General features: G+C 44.6%; 1 protein-coding gene across 1 annotated transcript in view; it reads right to left on the bottom strand.

The window, feature by feature from the left end:
* Positions 1-14,898: 14,898 nt before the first annotated feature.
* Positions 14,899-19,314, bottom strand: part of LOC106548055 (sialic acid-binding Ig-like lectin 13) — an 18,244-nt gene continuing 13,828 nt past the window's right edge. The window contains exons 7-8 of the mRNA XM_087727261.1: positions 18,661-18,724; positions 14,899-16,081 (exon numbers count right to left, since the gene is read on the bottom strand). Of these exons, the coding sequence (XP_087583387.1) occupies positions 15,866-16,081; positions 18,661-18,724 (280 nt within the window). The 3' untranslated portion in view covers positions 14,899-15,865. The remainder of the gene's footprint in view (positions 16,082-18,660; positions 18,725-19,314) is intronic.

The following is a 19,314-nucleotide window of genomic DNA, read 5'->3' as shown; positions in this document are numbered from 1 at the left end:
TGAGTTAGTTTGGGAGGCTAGTACCTAATGCAATTAGAGACACAGTGGCTCAGGGGCTAAGACGCTGAGCTCGTCAATCAGAAGGTCGGCAGTTCAGCGGTTCGAATCCCTAGTGCCGCATAATGGAGTGAGCACCCATTACTTGTCCCAGCTTCTGCCAACCTAGCAGTTTAAAAGCATGTTAAAAATGCAAGTAGAAAAATAGGGACCACCTTTGGTGGGAAGGTAAGAGCGTTCCGTGCACCTTCGGCATTTAGTCATGCCGGCCACATGACCACAAAGACATCTTCAGACAATGCTGACTCTTTGGCTTTGAAACGGACATGAGCAGCACCCCCTAGAGTCAGGAACAACTAGCACATACCTTTCCATTTCCCTTTACCTAATGCAATTAAGGGAGGGGGTAGAAAGGAAGAATTAACCCACTATACTTAACCATTCCTTTCCACAACCACCTTAAACAAGAAGGGAGTATTTCCACGTTTGTTTGAGTGATGAATTTGTAGTGCTGGCCATCTTGCCAGAGCTGTATGAATCATAGAAAAACCCCAAATAATATCAAGACAGTGTAAAAAAAATACCTATAGATGGCCGAAGTCAAAACCAATCTACAGTAAACTCAGAATCACAACCATGTGGTTTCCCACTCACTAGCCAACCCTCCTGCATGAGAGGACATCCGTGTCTTTGGAGTTTTCTGAAGGGCTGGTTGGGAGAGTTGGGGGCCAACTGAATCTCGGGGAATCTGGTGTTTTGGTGTTATATTAAACCAAACATTTGTTTGGCCTTTCGCTTAGAGTGTTGTGTGGATCAGTCAGGGAGAGTTTTAAATCACAGGTTATGTTACCAACTACAGCTAAAAGTGTGTTCAGTATGACCCGGTTAAACATACTATCACTTTTGTCTGAGGCTGTTTGGGAAAAAGTCTAGGAACAAACAAAATGGCTGCCATGGGGAAGAATAAATCTTGAGTCCAGTTGTCGCTCCAATAGAGAGCCGAGGTGGCGCAGTGGTTAGGGTGCAGTACTGAAGGCCACTTCAGCTGACTGTTATCTGCAGTTCAGCGGTTCTAATCTCACCGGCTCAAGGTTGACTCAGCCTTCCATCCTTCCGAGGTGGGTGAAATGAGGACCCAGACTGTGGGGGCGATATGCTGACTCTGTAAACCGCTTAGAGAGGGCTGAAAGCCCTATGAAGCGGTATATAAGTCTAACTGCTATTGCTATTGCTCCAGCCATGCTCAGATATTGAGGGGTTGATTTGAGAGAAGGCTGTCGATCTCAGATCTCTTTCCATCCCTAAAGGATGTTTTTTTTTCAAGGCTTACCTGACTCAGGTAGGTGGATATGAACCCATGGTGCTCTTCTGTACCTGGCTAAATAGGATGGTCTGGTGGGATTCCTATTAAGATGGATGGGAGCTTCGCAAAGGTTGATGCCATTTGGTCCGTGTCTGAGATGAATAATTGTATTTGATGGGGACCAATTTTCATTATGGCATCTACCTCCAGTCCTCTGGTGTTTTGGGCCAGAACTCACTCACTCACACTCTCCCTCTCCCTCTCTTTCTCCCTCCCTACACATATACTCTATCTGTCTCTCTCTATGTCCATCTCTCTCTTTCTCTTTCTTTCTCTTTCATTTTCTCTTTCTCTGTCACCCTCTCCCCTCCCCCTCCCCATTTCCATCTCCATTTCTATATTTCTATTATTATTATTTTTTAATTTTAATTTGTAAGTTTATTTATAGGCCGCCCTTTTCCCTGAGGGGACTCAGGGCGGCTTACAACTTGTGGGGAAGGGAATACAGACAGTGACATATAAAGACAATACATAATTAAAAATAGAAACAACATTCATCATTCGGGTGGGGACGAATTACAATCTTTAACGCCAGGCCTGACGGGATAGCCAGATCTTGAGGGCTGTGCGGAAGGTCTGGAAGGTGGTGAGGGTACGAATCTCCACGGGGAGATCGTTCCAAAGGGTCGGAGCTACTACTGAAAAGGCTCTCCTCCACATGGTTGCCAGTCGACACTGACTGGTGGATGGAACTCGGAGGAGGCCTAATCTGTGTGATCTGATAGGTCGCGAGGAGGTAATTGGCAGGAGGCGGTCTCTCAAGTACCCAGATCCACTACCATGAAGGGCTTTATGGGTGGTAAGTAGCACCTTGAAGCGCACCCGGAGACCAACAGGTAGCCAGCGCAGCTCGCGGAGGATAGGTGTTATGTGGGCGAACCGAGGTGCACCCACAATTTATCTATCTTCTCCCTCTATATTGTTTCTCTCTTTCTCTATCTGTATCATTCTCTTATCCATCCATCCATCCCTGTCATCTAATCAAACAAATCCATTCTAACCTAATAACGCCTGATCTAGCACCCCCTCCCTCTTCCCAAGCTTTCTCTTTTCCAACCAATTGATTACTCCATGGATGTCACTGCCAACACGAGAGACTCAGCCTAAAAAAGCACATGAAGATTGTTGCAATATCCAAGCCAGCGTCAGGAGTTCTCCCTGGTGACCCAGCCCGCCCGGCCAAGGCCAGAGACCGTGCAGTGCAGGGAGGCAGGAAGGGTGATTAACAGGCCTGGAAAGGCCTCAGATGATGGAATCAGCTTGCTGTGAAATTGGTGTCGAAGGTTGGGAAAGAAGGAGAGGCCGAGGGAAGGCCAGCAGTAAGCAATGAAGGAGAAATAGATAGGCACTTTGTCATCCAGGTAGAGCTACTTTGAAATGGGGAAAGAGGGTTGAGACTTGGAGGGGGGGTGGAGAACCCTCCAAATCACCACTCAAACACCCATGTTTGTGGGATGTAGCTGGTATTGGGTAACCAGTCACTCTTCACACCTCAGGGCCTGTTTGATTTTATGTAAGACGGCCACCTCTGAAGGAGGAAACCTGTGTACAGTGTAAATCCAACATATTGGACTTATCATCAAAAAGCTTCGAAGAAGCACTGTCAACCTGGTCAAATAGAAAAGGAGGGCATTTGTGGGAGTACAAACCGGAATTTTGTACTGGAGGTGCAGATTGCCTATCTGTTCTGACCCCCCTCGTCCCACACCAACACACTGCGAGCCAAAGATAAGTTACGGCATTTAATGAACAGACAGACAGGTCCTTGGCAGCAAACCGGCACAGACAAGCTTGGGCAGCAATCCAGCACAGATAAGCCGTGGCAGCAATCCAGCCTGCCAAGCTCACAATAATGTTCTCCAATATTAGTTCCTGCGTTGACGTCTGCAAGAGGGGTGTGTGCTCAAGCAGTCCTTTTATAGTCTGGAGAGGAGCCTAATGACCACCAGCTGAAAATTAAGCTGCCCCTTCCACCCATGGCACGTTCTCCCACGCTCCCATGATAGATATAGATGGATAGATAGATAGATAGATAGATAGATAGATAGATAGATAGATAGATAGATAGATAGATAGATAGATAATAGATAGATAGATAGATAGATAGATAGATAGAGAGAGAGAGAGAGAGAGATAGAGATAGAGATAGAGAGAGGGGGGGATAGACAGACAGACATCTCTGCATGGAAGGATTCTCCTTCAAAATTAAGCTGCCCCCCCCCCATGGCAGGTTCTCCCATGCTGTCATGATAGATAGATAGATAGATAGATAGATAGATAGATAGATAGATGGATGGATGGATGGATGGATGGATGGATGGATGGATGGATGGATGGATGGATGGACGGACGGACGGACGGACGGACGGACAGAGACAGACAGACAGACATCTCTGCATGGAAGGATTCTTCTTCAAAATTAAGCTCCCCCCGCCCCCATGGCAGGTTCTCCCATGCTGCAGCTGAATGAAGGGTCAATGTAACATGAAATCTCTTAAAATCTCTTAACATTTGCCCATCCGGCTGCCTGTCTCTGAGGACAATCTCTAGTTTACTCTTGTACGAGAAGCCAGTCAAATTTGCACTGGGGCTGCAGTTTCCCCTTGAGGCTAATTCTGGGGACTGCACCAAGGGCTAATAAATTTGCCGACGACGTGCTTTTGATTTTGTTTGGGGAGCGAAGGCAGGGATCCCGAGCGAGCCGTTCATCAGCTTTAATGCCTTCATGAATAAAGGATCAAATTAGGGTGGGGAAAAAAAGAGGAGAAAGGAGCATGAGTAGAACTTAGTAGCCATCAGATCAAACTGTTTCCCCTTTTCCCCCAGGGGCAAGGATCCCTCCAGAGGAGCTACAGAATAAAATCATGGATACCCAAAGGATAGAACACAAGTGCTGGTCTCGTTTGATTCCCTTACGAGGAAGGAGGATAAATTTGCAACCCAGAGATTGGGCTAGGAGATGACGTATATCATCCCACCACACTCCTGACACCAGAGCTTCACGCAAGGTCTCTTGCATTCTCTGGGAGCCAGGGGGACAGAGGATACTGATTGGGGTCTCTGCTTAGGATTGCAAGCCATGTTTTGTAACTCTGGGTTCGCTTTTTGGCATCTGCCACATTCGTCAGAAGCAGGTGTGGAGGTGATAGCAATAGCAATAGCAGTTCGACTTATATACCGCTTCATAGGGCTTTCAGCCCTCTCTAAGCGGTTTACAGAGTCAGCATATCGCCCCCACAGTCTGGGTCCTCATTTCACCCACCTCGGAAGGATGGAAGGCTGAGTCAACCCTGAGCCGGTGAGATTTGAACAGCAGAACTGCAATCAGCTGAAGTAGCCTGCAGTGCTGCATTTAACCACTGCACCACCTCGGCTCTGATCAGAGTGTGGAACTTTGAGAACTGAAATGAGACAGGAGTTTGTGCCATCTGCACATCTGAAAGAAAATGCTGCGTTGGCGCAGTGGTTGGAATGCAGTACTGCAGGATAATTCTGCTGCCTGCCAGCAATTTGGCAGTTCAGTTCTAACTGGTTCAAGGTTGACTCAGCCTTCCATCTTTTCCAAGGTCAGTAAAATGAAGGCCCAGATTGTTGGGGACAATAGGCTGACTCTGTAAACCGCTTAGAGGGGGCCGTGAAAGCATTGTGAAGCGGTATATAAGTCTACGTGCTACTGCAATGTTTCATTTAGCAATTGCTTTGGCTTGGTCCCCAAAGTCAATGGCGAATTCTGTACTCAGAACATCTCCAGAGATTCTCTGATGGGCCATGAAATGGGACCCATGCATGGAAGAAGCAGGATTTATTTTCCTCCTTCCTGAGGACTTGTGCCTTAGGAATCTCTGAAAACTTGGAGGTAACTTTTATCTACCTAAGTTATATCGCTGCCTGTAGTTTATATTTTTATATGCATATATATTCTTCTTGGGTAGATTGATAGATATTATATCGAAAGATATAAGCTTCCTCAGATGATAATTACCATATTTTTGGAGTATGATGCACCTTTCCCCCCAAAAAAGAAGGTGAAAATCTGGGTGCATCTTATACACTGAATACAGCATTTTTGGCCTACTGAAACCCCACCCCCTTTGCAAAAATGGATATCCAGAGGGTTTGGGAGGCTTGCAAACTGCTCCTGAGTGCTGACGATGGCAAAAATGAGCAAAAAATGGGCCATTTTTGCCCCCCCCAACCCCCCCCAGGATCACACTACAAGCCTCCCAAAGCTCTGCATGCTCTTTTCATTTTGCAAAAAAATGGCCCATTTTTGCAAAGAACGGAACATTTTTTGCGCATTTGGGGGGGGGCTCCCCCAGGAGCATTATATAACCCTCCCAAAGCCTCTGCATGTCTCCCCCTCCTTTTTTTGCAAAAAATGAGACGGACAGAGGGTTTGGGAGGCCTGCAGAGTGCAAAACCTTTTTTTAAAAATAACTACCTCTTCAAAATCATGGTGCGTCTTATACTCCGGTGCATCTTATAGTCCGAAAAGTACTGTATTTTTTTTAAAGCTCCTGCATGCCTGATATCTGGGCTTCAACGCAAGGAATGAGCACTAGATGGCAACAAAGAGATGCTGAATAGAAAGCTGCCTTTGCTGTGCTCAGATCTTTATCCAGATCTTTACAGCCTGTGTTATAATTGGAGATTTGATAAGCAAGAGCGCTTATGGAGAGAGGCTTCCGCATTTTAAAATTGCCCTTTTCCTGGTGCTTTGAACTAGAGTTGCAAATGCAAGCTAATATGCTAAAGCCTCCGGAAAAGACTTCAGGGGATTAATTTGTTCGTGCCAAATCAACCTTAAAGGCCCAGGATTGTAGGCTAGCCTTGCAACATTAATTACAGAGGCACCATTTATGATGGATTCATCCCGTGCAAACATTTGGGGGCATTTCTGATGAATACTTTATGTAACTTAATAAAACAGCTGAGCTCTGGAATTCCAAGCAAGTTTGAAAAGTTTCGTTCGCATTAAAAGACCAGCATGGAGGTTTAAAACGCTTTTGGCCTCCACGTTAATTTTATATTTTTAAAAAAAAGAGGGGGAAGAAAATGAACACTCAGACAAAAGTCGTGGCCCGGGGCCCACTCGGTGCCTAGATCCTCAGGCACTCCACACGCTCCTATCAAATGCTTTCTAACACGCTCTTTGTATGAAACATTTATAGATTGGCAAACCCGCTTCAGGCACGCACAGAGGGGAGCAAAGTGGGAAGGGAATGGGGGGGAAATGTAGCTACTATGTGCGCTCAGGATTTCATCCACTTGTGTAGATCGCCATCTGCTGGAAGGTTTTCTGCTTTGAATTCTTAGAAGGGATTCCCAACTGTGCTTTTTCAACTGGGCTTTCTGGTTTTTCCTTGAATGCCCAGTTCCCTCTTGAAAAAGCATATTTGGAGATGATTGAACATCTCCATTGATGCTTAGATGGGATTAAAGTTTGTCAAACTTGCCCTATAGATCCCTCTATTTTAGTCCAACTGCCATATCTATATCAACTAGGTATCTATCTATCTATCTATCTATCTATCTATCTATCTATCTATCCATCCATCCATCCATCATCTATCTATCCATCTATCCATCTATCATTTATCTATACCTATCTATCTATCTATCTATCTATCTATCTATCTATCTATCTATCTATCTATCTATCTGTATCTATCTCTACCTACCTACCTACACCGCTCTCTCTCTCTGTCTCTCTCTGTCTCTCTATCTCTATACCTACCTGTTCTGTCCCCCCTTCTCCGCTCGTTTACAGACGACAGGCAGGGAACTCACTTTATCAGTTCTCGGCTCAGACTGGCTGCGAGCCCAAAAATAAATATAAATAAAGTCTCTAACGAGATAACAGAATACCAAACAAAAACTCTTACAAAGCAATGCACTTCTCCAAGTGTCTCCTTGAATCAGGGTTACAGAAAGCAAATCACTTCTCCAAGTGTATCTCAAATAAACCACAACCAATGATCAATAAATGCATGAATGAACATTGACTCCTGCAACCAGGGCATGGCACCATCCGTCCTTTTATCCCCAGAAGATGCCCCTAACGAGCCCCAGCTGCATAGTTAATCTTGCATCCCAAAAAGACTCACAGAAGACTGCTGCTGAGTCACAACACCTACCTACTTACCCCCCCCTCTCTCTCTCTCTCTATCTATCTATCTATCTATCTATCTATCTATCTATCTATCTATCTATCTCTACCTACCTACCTACCTACCTACCTACTCTATCTATATCTATCTATCTATCTATCTATCTATCTATCTATCTATCTATCTATCTATCTATCTATCTATCTATCCCTATCTATCTCTATCTATCTATCTATCTATCTATCTATCTATCTATCTATCTATCTATCTATCTATCTATCATCTATCCATGATTTTGGGAATGCTGCAACTTATAAAGATCAACCGTAAATCTTTTTTTTTCAAGTATTGTTAGAACTTTAAACCATCGCTGAAGAACCATTGTTGTTCACTGCGAAGTCATGTCCGGCCATCGCGACTCCATGGACAACATTCCTCCAGGCCTTCCTTTCCTCTACATACACACCCAGAGTCTATTTAAACTCACACCAACTGCTTCAGTGACTCCATCCAGCCACCTCATTCTCTGTCATCCCCTTCTTCTTTTGCCCTCCATCTTTCCCAGCATGAGGCTCTTCTCCAGTGAGTCCTTCCTTCTCATTAGGTGGCCAAAAGTGTTTGAGTTTCTTCTTCGGGATCTGGCCTTCTAAAGAGCAGTCAGGATTGATCTCCTCTAGGATTGACTGGCTTGATCACCTTGCAGTCCAAGGGACTCGCAGGAGGACAACCTGTATGTTAAAACTTGGAATAAAAGTTAAATAGACAGACAAAGATGGGAGAAATCACAGTTGTCATTGATGGGAGGAATTCACGTGGTAAAAATGAATATCATACCTAAAATGATGGTGTGGGGGGAGTTTAAATTTCAAACAATATCTTTTGTTTAAAGCCCTTCATGGTATTGGACCTGGGTACTTGAGAGACCGCCTGCTGCCAATTACCTCCCATAGACCCGTTAGATCGCACAGGGTCAGCCTCCTCCAGGTTCCATCTACCAGCCAATGCCATCTGGCTACCACCTGGGGGAGGGCCTTCTCTGTAGCAGCTCTGGCCCTTTGGAATGAACTCCCCGCGGAGATTCGGACCCTCACCTCTCTCCAGGCCTTCCGGAAAGCCGTCAAAACCTGGCTGTGCCGGCAGGCCTGGGGTTGATGAGTTCCCCTCCCCTCTCGACTTGTATGGCTGTATGACTCTTGTGTATTTTAATTACGTGTATTGTGTTTGTATCCCCTTTTCCCCTTTTGAGTTGTTCGCCACCCTGAGTCCCTCCCAGAGAAGGGTGGCATACAAATAAACTAAATCTTAAATCTTAATCTTTTTTGACAACTGGCAGTGGCAGAAGGATACAAGATCAACTTCAGACCAACAATCAAGTAAGCAATATCCTAATCAAGAAACTACCAAAAAGCCAGCAGTAAATAGCGCAGCCAAAGAATCTCTAAGACCGCCCCCACCTACACAGACAGAATATAAACTGATAATAAACAGCACTCCTTACTAGAACTGATGATGTTACCTAGTTAGGGTAATGAAATGTCTGCAAGAAAACAAGCCAGCTCAGAGTGTACCAAGGACCTCTCATTTCAACCCTGAGCTACAAATATTCTCCTTTATTGGAACAGCAATAGCACTTAGCACTTAAACTTATATACCACTTCACAGTGCTTTATAGGCCTCTCTAAGTGGTTTACAGAGTCAGCCTCTTGCCCCCAACATTCTGGGTCTTCATTTTACCCACCTTGGAAGGATGGAAAGATGAGTCTACCTTGAGCCTGGTGAGATTCAATCTGCCAAATTGTAGGCAGCCAGCAATCAGCAGAAATAGCCTGCAGTACTGCACTCTCACCACTGCGCCACCACAGCTCTAAAATGTTTAGAATTTAGAATGCATCTAAATTTGTGTGGCGGTGGTGGTGGGGAGTTAAATATAGGGCATTACAAGACACAAAGAGAAGGATTGTATCTCCCTGATTTGAAATAGCATTTTGCAGCCTGCTGTTTAGTTTGGATGAATGAAAGAGTGCTGCTAAGAAACAGAAGATTTTTGGCAATTGGAAGGACATGATCTGCGATTTGGGTGGCATGGATATTTCGGTACAATAAAGCTCAACTTAATGTGGATTTAAAAAAATCATCATGCTAGATGTGCCATATTGTGAATATGGAATAGATTCAAATCCACATTGTGCCTGAAAACCTTTTTTTTTAAGATGGAGAAAGATGGTAGAAAGACGAATTATAATGATAGCCATCTTCAAGAGAGAGACAGAGAGAGAGAGAGAGAGAGAGAGAGAGAGACAGACAGAGAGAGAGACAGAGAGAGAGAGAGAGGCAGAGAGACAGAGAGACAGAGAGACAGAGAGACAGAGAGAGACAGAGACAGAGACAGAACAGGAAGTCTTTGATTTGTTCAGTGACTGAAGTTACAACAGAACTGAAGAAAGTAACGGAACATATTGTTCCTATGTTCTTTTTAAGTCATGTGTTTGTTTCTGTTGATGTGCTTATGTGTTTAAAATAAAAATTTATTACAGCCCCCCCCCCAAAAGTGACTTACGACCATTTTTCACACTTACAACCATCGCAGCATCCCCGTGGTCACATGAGCAAAATTCAGATGCTTGGCCACTGGTTCATATTTATGACCGTTGCAGTGTCCCCCGGAGAAGTGTGTGTGTGTCACCTTTTGAGACCTTCTGACAAGCACAGTCAAAGTGGAAGCCAAATTCACTTAACAACTCTGTTACTAGCTTAACAACGGCGCTGATTCCCTTAACAACTGTGGCAAGAAAGGTTGTAAAACGGGCCCAAACTGTCTCACTTTGCAACAGAAAATTTGACCCCTCCATTGTGGACGTAAGTTCAAGGACTACGAGCAGTTATGAGGGGTGGAGATGACCAACTAGAAGGCTCTCTGAATCACTCCCCTCCTTCATTCTCCATCTCCACCGACTTCCAAATTTTCTATTATTCCATGGCTTGAGTTAGATTTGCTCATCATGTTGGAGAGCTAAAAACGAAATGAAAAATAAACATATTTACAGGCACGATGAGAAAGTTCTGGTTTACCGATTGCAATTTTCAGATGGCAGGCAGGAAGGAACAGGAGAGCTGCAGAGCCACCCTATCTATCATTGGCCTGCAAGAAATAAGTGTGCAGTGGAGATTTACTTCCAGGTAAGAAGGCCTAAAATTGCCCTGTTTTCGGTTAGGGCACATTTGATGCCAACAAACAAACAGACAATCCCTGAAACAAGCACAGGTTTGTCTTCCCTGCTTACAAGGAGAAGGGAGTAGAGATGCCCGCTTCTATTTCCTTTAAAAGCTGGTGAAATTGAACACTCTCTGCAGCATTATTGATAAGGTTGCATAATCACCAGGGCTGCTTTTCAACCTCGCATGTTACATATGTTTCATCTGCAATCCGTTACTTAAAAACATGCGCCGAGGGAAGAAATATCTGGCAAAAAGGTTCACAAAGACATTGTGTGTGTGTAGAGGGAAACCATCTTTCTAGGACAGGGGCGCCAAACTCAAGGCCCCGGGAGCCGGAACCTGTAATGCCAAAATCCTCAGCTGGGGTGACAGCTGATCCTGCAAAACAGGATCCTCGCGTTGGGCTTCGAAGAGTTTTAATGAGTCTAAAATGAAGATAGCCATTTACCCAAGAAAGAACTGCAAATCTTCCTGTCTACCGATGGGAAACCCCAAACTCAGGATCTGGTTTCCCCAGTTTGAACAAAAGAATAGGAGCTAGAGTGAGTTTAGCTCAGCGTAAACAGCCATCGAGGGAAACGGTGGCTCAGTGGCTAAGACGCTGAGCTGGTCAATCAGAAGGTCAACAGTTCAGCAATTTGAATCCCTAGTGCCGCCTAACGGAGTGAGCTCCCATTACTTGTCCCAGCTTCTGCCAACCTAGCAGTTCGAAAGCATGTACCACCTTTGGTGGGAAGGTAACAGCATTCCGTGCATCTTTGGCATTGAGTCATGCCAGCCACATGACCACAGAGACATCTTCGGATAGCGCTGTCTCTTCGGCTTTGAAACAGAGATGAGCATCATCCCTAGAGCCAGAAACGATTAGCATATATGTGTGGAGGAACCTTTACCTTTCATTTTAAACAGGTATCAGGTTTGCTTGATTTCATTCAATTGCACCAATTCTAAGAAAACGCCTTCCCTTCCTTGCCTCGACCAGCTGATGTCACTGCCTCCGTTTGCCTTCTCACCCCCACCCCCACTGGATTGTCCCAGTCTGAAAGAAGCACCTTGCGGTGACACTTGGCCTTGTGCATCCATTGTGCCATGTCATAAGCACATGGGCCTAGAAGGGAGGCACAATTTGATGGATCAACAGGATTGGCCAACACCCTAGAAGATAGGCTCAAAAACCAGATGGATCTCGACAGACTTGAACACTGGGCCTTGTCTAACAAAATGAAATCCAATGTAGAGAAAAGTAAAGTCTTACACTTAGGCAAGAAAAACCAAAAGTACGCCTATAGAGTCAATGAAACCAGGCTTAATATCAGTAACTGTGAGAGGGATCTTGGGGTGCACAACCAGCTAAATATGAGACAGCAGTGTGCAGTGGCAGCCAAAAAAGCCAATGCAATCCTAAGTTGTATTAACAGAGGGATACAATCAAGATCAAGGGAGGTACTAATGGTTCCACCACAAATGCGCGAATGACAAAAGCGCGCCTGACTAAACCGCGGTGACAAAACCGTGCCGACTAAACCGCGCCGACGAATGAGCGCTGAAGCACGCTGACAACAGCGCGCCGACAGAAGTGCGCTGTAACCCTAACCCTAAACCTAACCCTAAACCTAACCCTAAACCTAACCCTAAACCTAACCCTAAACCTAACCCTAAACCTAACCCTAAACCTAACCCTAAACCTAACCCTAAACCTAACCCTAAACCTAACCCTAAACCTAACCCTAAACCTAACCCTAAACCTAACCCTAAACCTAACCCTAAACCTAACCCTAAACCTAACCCTAAACCTAACCCTAAACCTAACCCTAAACCTAACCCTAAACCTAACCCTAAACCTAACCCTAAACCTAACCCTAAACCTAACCCTAAACCTAACCCTAAACCTAACCCTAAACCTAACCCTAAACCTAACCCTAAACCTAACCCTAAACCTAACCCTAAACCTAACCCTAAACCTAACCCTAAACCTAACCCTAAACCTAACCCTAAACCTAACCCTAAACCTAACCCTAAACCTAACCCTAAACCTAACCCTAAACCTAACCCTAAACCTAACCCTAAACCTAACCCTAAACCTAACCCTAAACCTAACCCTAAACCTAACCCTAAACCTAACCCTAAACCTAACCCTAAACCTAACCCTAAACCTAACCCTAAACCTAACCCTAAACCTAACCCTAAACCTAACCCTAAACCTAACCCTAAACCTAACCCTAAACCTAACCCTAAACCTAACCCTAAACCTAACCCTAAACCTAACCCTAAACCTAACCCTAAACCTAACCCTAAACCTAACCCTAAACCTAACCCTAAACCTAACCCTAAACCTAACCCTAAACCTAACCCTAAACCTAACCCTAAACCTAACCCTAAACCTAACCCTAAACCTAACCCTAAACCTAACCCTAAACCTAACCCTAAACCTAACCCTAAACCTAACCCTAAACCTAACCCTAAACCTAACCCTAAACCTAACCCTAAACCTAACCCTAAACCTAACCCTAAACCTAACCCTAAACCTAACCCTAAACCTAACCCTAAACCTAACCCTAAACCTAATCCTAAACCTAACCCGAAACCTAACCCGAAACCTTACCTTAACTTAAATTGCGCTTCTGTCGGCGCGCTATTGTCGGCGCGCTGTTGACATCGCGGTTTTAGCGCCGCGGTTTTGTCGTTCGTGCATTTGTCGGGTCACGGGTACTAATACCACTTTATAAAGCCTTAATAAGATCATACCTAGAATCCTGCATCCAGTTTTGGTCACCACACTATAAAAGAAGATGTTGAGACTCTAGAAAGAGTGCAGAGAGACTGGAGGCTAAAACATATGAAAAACGGTTGCATGAACCAGACATGACTCATCTAGTAATGAGAAGGACCAGGGGAGACATGATAGCAGTCTTCCAATATTTGAAGGGCTGCCACAGAGAGGAGGGGGGTCAAGCTATTTTCCAAAGCACTTGAAGGCCAGACAAGGAATAATGGATGGAAACTGTTGGAGAGATTCAACCTGGAAATAAGGAGAAATTTTCCCACAGTGAGAACAATCAACCAAAGGAACAGAAGTTGCCTTCGGATGTTGTGGGAGCTTCATCACTGGAAGTTTTCAAGAAGAGTCTGGGCTGCCATCTGTCCAAAATGGTATAGGGTCTGCTTTTATGTGGGGTGGGGTGGGGCTAGATGACCTACAAGGTCCCTTCCATCTCTGCTAATCTGTATCTAACAGCGAGCGGCTGTTATTTTCAGGAAGAGGCGAGAACTTCTTCTTCAGACATTGGGAAATGTCTGGGGTGGGGGGGTGTTTGCTCTGGGAGGTTTCACATTGAGTGTGGTTCATAGAAACTTTGGGCAAATAAACGCATCATCATGAGACTTCTGCTGCCCAAGGAGGAAGTGGTGTGTAGAAGCATTTCTGCTATCCTTCTCTTCCCTGTTACCCAATACCGCAGTGCATTGAGTACTTCAGGGAATTTTAACCCTGTATATCAGGGTTTCCCAACCTTGGTGATTTGGGCTGGGGAATTCTGGGAGTTGAAGTTCCACGGGTCTTGAAATGGTTCTTGTTTGAAAAACTCTTAGCTATAGATGCGTGAGCCTCGACTTTTAACAGAAACCATCTTCAGTTTGCCGTTTCTGCCACAAGGCTTGAAATTTTGGCCTTTGAACAACCTAGAACTACACCGCCTATGCTTGGACTTAACGATAGTACACAAAATTATCTGCTACAATGTCCTACCTGTCAATGACTACTTCAGCTTCAACCGCAATAATACACAGGCACACAATAGATACAAACTTAATGCAAACTTCTCCAAACTCGATTGCAGACAATAAGACTTCAGCAACAGAGCAGTCAAATCCTGGAATGCTCTACCTGACTCCGTTGTTACTTCCTCTAACCCCCATAGCTTTAACCTTAAACTGTCCACTGTGGACCTCACCCCATTCCTAAGAGGCCTGTAAAGGGGGCTTGCATAAGCTCACCAGTGTGCCTAAAGTTCCTGTCCGACTGTCCCATTTATTCGTACCCATTTCCTGTGCTCTTATTCCTGTTTATTCTTCTTCCTGTTATCTTGTACATGAGTGACAAACTAAATAAATGAAATGAAATAAAGTAAGTCACAGACCGGATCTAGTCTCCTGATGTTCAATAGGCATCATTGGTATGATTTCTTTATTTATTAAATTTATATGCTCCCCCCCATTTCGCAGCTCAAAGTGCCTCTTACATATTTTTCCTTTAAGACTGGATTCATTCTTACCTATTATCCTTTAAGGTTGGATTCAATTTTTAAAAGGGGCTTCGGAGGGCACAGAAATGGGAACGTAGCTCTTTAAAGCAGCTGCTTCTCTTCCCGGGAACACCCGGGCTCTTTTAAAGAGGGTAGGAGGCCACTGACTCTCAAATGGGCCAAATCATGTGAAACCGTTAGATTGCAATCCTTTGATAAGAGAACGTCACTGTAGCCCGGAAAGAGGGGGGGGTATTTCAAAACCAGAAACAAAAGGCAGATGGGTATCTGAGTGCCAAGCTACTCTGGTGGGGGAAAGCATTTAACCTTTCAATTTTGCATTGTTAGGGGTGGGAGGGGTCTAAAGAACCCACAAAGACCCCATTCAGAGGTGGTATTCAGCCGGTTCGGAGCAGTTCACCAGAACCGGTAGCGGAAATCGTGGGTGTGCCTACTCACACACACACACACACACCCTCGACTCTATGCTGTCTTCTTTAGGCACATTTTTGAGGCCGGGCATATGTGCAGAAGGCACACCTGTGAGCAAAGCACATGCATGGAAGGCTGGGCACATGCGTGGAAGAGGCACGTTGTGCCTGTGAAGCGGGAGCGTGCATGCATGGCAAACCGGTGATAACAAGATGTGAAACCCACCACTGACCACCCCCCACATTCATAAATACGGAATAGTTTTGTGCATTTGGTTTCCAAAAGTCTATATCGCAGCCCTTTACTTCTTGATATTAAAGTTGATTGATGGAATTCTAAGGGAGTTTTGCTTCCCTCGTCCTGCTGTGCTGTTCGGGGCTTAACAGCTGGATAGGCAGCTCCTATCTCCAAAGAGGATACAGAAACAGAGTCAAGGCGCAATGTAAACAGGAACTGGCAACTTCTGAGGACTACTAATCAGAAGAGAGGAATTCCCTTAAAAACCTTCATGCTTCTTTTCCCTGAGAATTGCAAGGACAGATTTCAGCATAATCCGTTTGGATGTCTTCTGCAGCTGTATCTGGATTAGGATTTGGCACATTGAATCTAAGAGTCGCGTAATGGATTTCTTCAGGGTCTCCATCCACAGATTCGTGGGGGCTCCTTGATTTGGAGGCAACGCCGTTCACTTCCTGCGCAGCGAGGTCCAACGTGCTGGGTTTCTGTTTGAAGAGAGGAGTTGAGTGAAAGGAGAATCTGCCACCATTAACACACAATTTAAAATTTGGGCTAATTCTACAGCCTACCACAAACCAGGCTGCAGTTGCTGTACTACTATTATTTTAAGAATAAGCAGAAGCAAAATAAGAAGAATCAGCAGAAACAGACAACCCTCAGGAAACCAGTTTTGCAAAGTGCAAAAAAATAAAAAATAAAAATAAAGATTGCTTAAGCTTGTTTTGGAGATAAGATTTCATATTAAAAATAAATCTGTTTAAACTTGGATGGACTAAACGTTTCATTTCCCTCCTCCCAAAATTCAATTTTTGGGATTTATGATCCAGAACTTTAAAAAATAAAATACCCTGCATATTGAGATTATAGCTGAGGCACCTAAATGTAATCATACTTCTTCATAAATAGTTGTGATAGACTTCAAAAATAGTTCTCCAGATGTTTCTAAGCTACAGCTTTCAGCCACTCTTACTTGCAGGGCTAATGGCTGGAGGGGATGGAGGAATGTTGGAGAGATCTTTTAACAGTGTCTTAATCTTTTTAGAAAATAATAATACAGGAATAAGGGGAATCTATCACTATATTGGAGTCTACCATGATAGTTCATTCTGTAGTGTTTCTCAGCCCAACTTTAAGATGTGTGGACTTCAACTCCCAGAATTCCCCGAGCCAGCTTGCTTGGGGAAACACAGTAGGCATAAGCATTCTCCAAAGCATCTATACATTTGGAGGGAAGAGTATAGCTTTGACTATACATCAGTGGTGGGATCCTACCAGTTTAACAACCAGTTCGGTGATTGAGCGCTTTGCCCCTGATCCGCAACTGGACTCTCTTTGTTTTTGCTTGAACAAGTCTCGCTTCTCAGCCAAGGAGCTTCTTCAGTTTGGCGTGAACGTGGGAGAATTGCTGAAAGCGCTGTGTTGCAAAGCAGAGATAGGTGGTGTCATAACCCTCCCCTTACAAACGCCACCATCTCCTGTTTACAACACAATCCTTTCAGCAAATTCCGAAAAGGATCCACACCCATTTGCACTGTTCAGGTGACCCTAAAGGGCACAGATAAACTTCCAAGTTGCCTCAATGACTCTCAGAAGGAGTGCTGGGTGAAACAAAAAGTTGAGATTGGAGTGTTTTTAACTTGTACTGTGCTAAGAAGAGTCGGAAGTCAGTGCCCTCCCTCTCTCTCTCCCTCTCCCTCTCCCTAGCAATAGCAGTTAGACTTATATACCGCTTCATAGGGCTTTCAGCCCTCTCTAAGCGGTTTACAGAGTCAGCATATTGCCCCCAACAATCCGGGTCCTCATTTTACCCACCTCGGAAGGATGGAAGGCTGAGTCAACCCTGAGCTGGTAAAGATTTAAACAGCCGAACTGCTGAACTGCAGTCAGCTGAAGTAGCCTGCAGTGCTGCACTCTAACCACTGCGCCACCTCGGCTCTCCTCGGCTCTCCCTCCCTACCCCCCCCTCTCTCTCCTCTATCCCACACCCTTTCCCATGCTCCCTTTCCTCCTCAGAATTTCCTCTTTTTTTCTTCTCTTCTTTGCATGTTATATAATAAAACAAAACCTTAATAAAAAGGTAACATTAAAAAAAAAAGAAAGAAAGAAAGAGTACTAAGGACCAGAGGACTGCAACGAGTATAGAGCCTTCCATTCCCCACCCCTTCAACCAGAACTGAAGAAGCTTCTTGGATGGAAGAGGAAATATCTTCGAGGATAAACAAAGGAAGTCCAGTTGCCTCTTGAAAAAGTACCTTTGGGACAACCAGATGACTGAGAATCTCCATAGAGAATGGGGCCAATAATAAAGACCTTTTCCCTTCTGATGCTCCTTGCAACTCAGGGCTGGTCTCATCGTGCAAAATCAAGTTCATCTCAACCAAAAAGGTGAATTTTGAGATGGGTCAGGTCCAGAGGTGGGTTCCTACCGGTTCGCACCGGTTCGCTAGAACCGGTTCATCAAATCTACCTAACCGGTTAGAAGAGGTTCCACCAGTGGACCCGGAAAGCAGGCCACCCTTACAGAAGAGGTTCCAAAAATTTTTGAAACCACCACTGGTCAGGTCCAAACGGAAGCCAAAAACCAAAGGCGATATGTTAACTCTGTGAGAACGCAATGTCCCCAACTTGTGGGAGAAATGACACTCATCTCAAGACTTCCTAATAGACGGTCAGAAAGAGGTGAGACTGTCGCTTTGGCTAAAGGGAAGTGCAGCTGAAGTCCACAGCTTGCTATGTGGTCTAGTGCATGGGTCTCCAACCTTGGCAACTTTAAGCCTGCTAGACTTCAACTCCCAGAATTCCCCAGCCAGCATTCTGGGAGTCGAAGTCCACCAGGCTTAAAGTTGCCAAGATTGGAGACCACTGGTCTAGTGGACCTCAAAGCTGAATCTACCATTTTTTGGACAACTCCCGCCAAGTAATTGAGTTGCAGAGATGAGTGAAAGAAAAGAAACAGTGGGCTATTTAGTCCCACCTGTCACCCATTGGACATGCTCTGTTTTGGTTGCACGATACCAAAATGTCCCTGTTTCGAATTGCAGTAGAAAAAGGAGACATTACAAACCTTGACATTCGTTAAGGTATTTACTGCTTTTGAGTCTGTAATCGTTTTTCTCTTCCTCTGGTATCTGCAAAAACAAACAAATAATAAATAATCACATCTTTTACATGCTGAATGCCTGGGCTCGGTTAAAGTTCCTTATTATGAGAAATAAACATTGGCAAATATCCTTTTCCTCCACGTATAGTTATCACTAGCAAGAATGTTGATTCACAGGACTGGAATTATGAAAGAGGATGTGCACGAAGGAAGCTCAACCATTACCCAAAGAGGGGAAGTGCTTGCTTTCCCAGAGAATCAGGATTTCTCCAGTAGATAACTATAGTCCTATCCTAATTCTAGAAATGAGACACAATATTCTCATTGTCATATATGAAAACATAACAATAACAGAATAACAGAGGTGGAAGGGAGCTTGGAAGTCTTCTAATCCAACCCCCTGCTCAAACAGGAAACCCTATACCATTTCAGACAAATTGCTGTCCAATCTCTTCTTGAAAATCTCCAGTGTTGGAGAACCCACAACTTCTGGGGGCAAATTGTTCCACTGATTAATTGTTCTAACTGTTGGGAAATTTCTCCTTGGTTCCAGGTTACTTCTCTCCTTGATTAGTTTCTATCCATTGCTTCTTGTCCTGCCTTCTGGTGCTTTGGAGA

This window comes from Thamnophis sirtalis, unplaced genomic scaffold (genome assembly GCF_051295495.1).
Source record: "Thamnophis sirtalis isolate CommonGarterSnake01/CBP01778 unplaced genomic scaffold, rThaSir2_p1.2 scaffold_13, whole genome shotgun sequence".
NCBI lineage: Eukaryota > Metazoa > Chordata > Lepidosauria > Squamata > Natricidae > Thamnophis > Thamnophis sirtalis.
The sequence above is the reverse complement of the archived record's forward strand: the minus strand, read 5'-3'. Positions and strand labels throughout refer to the sequence as shown.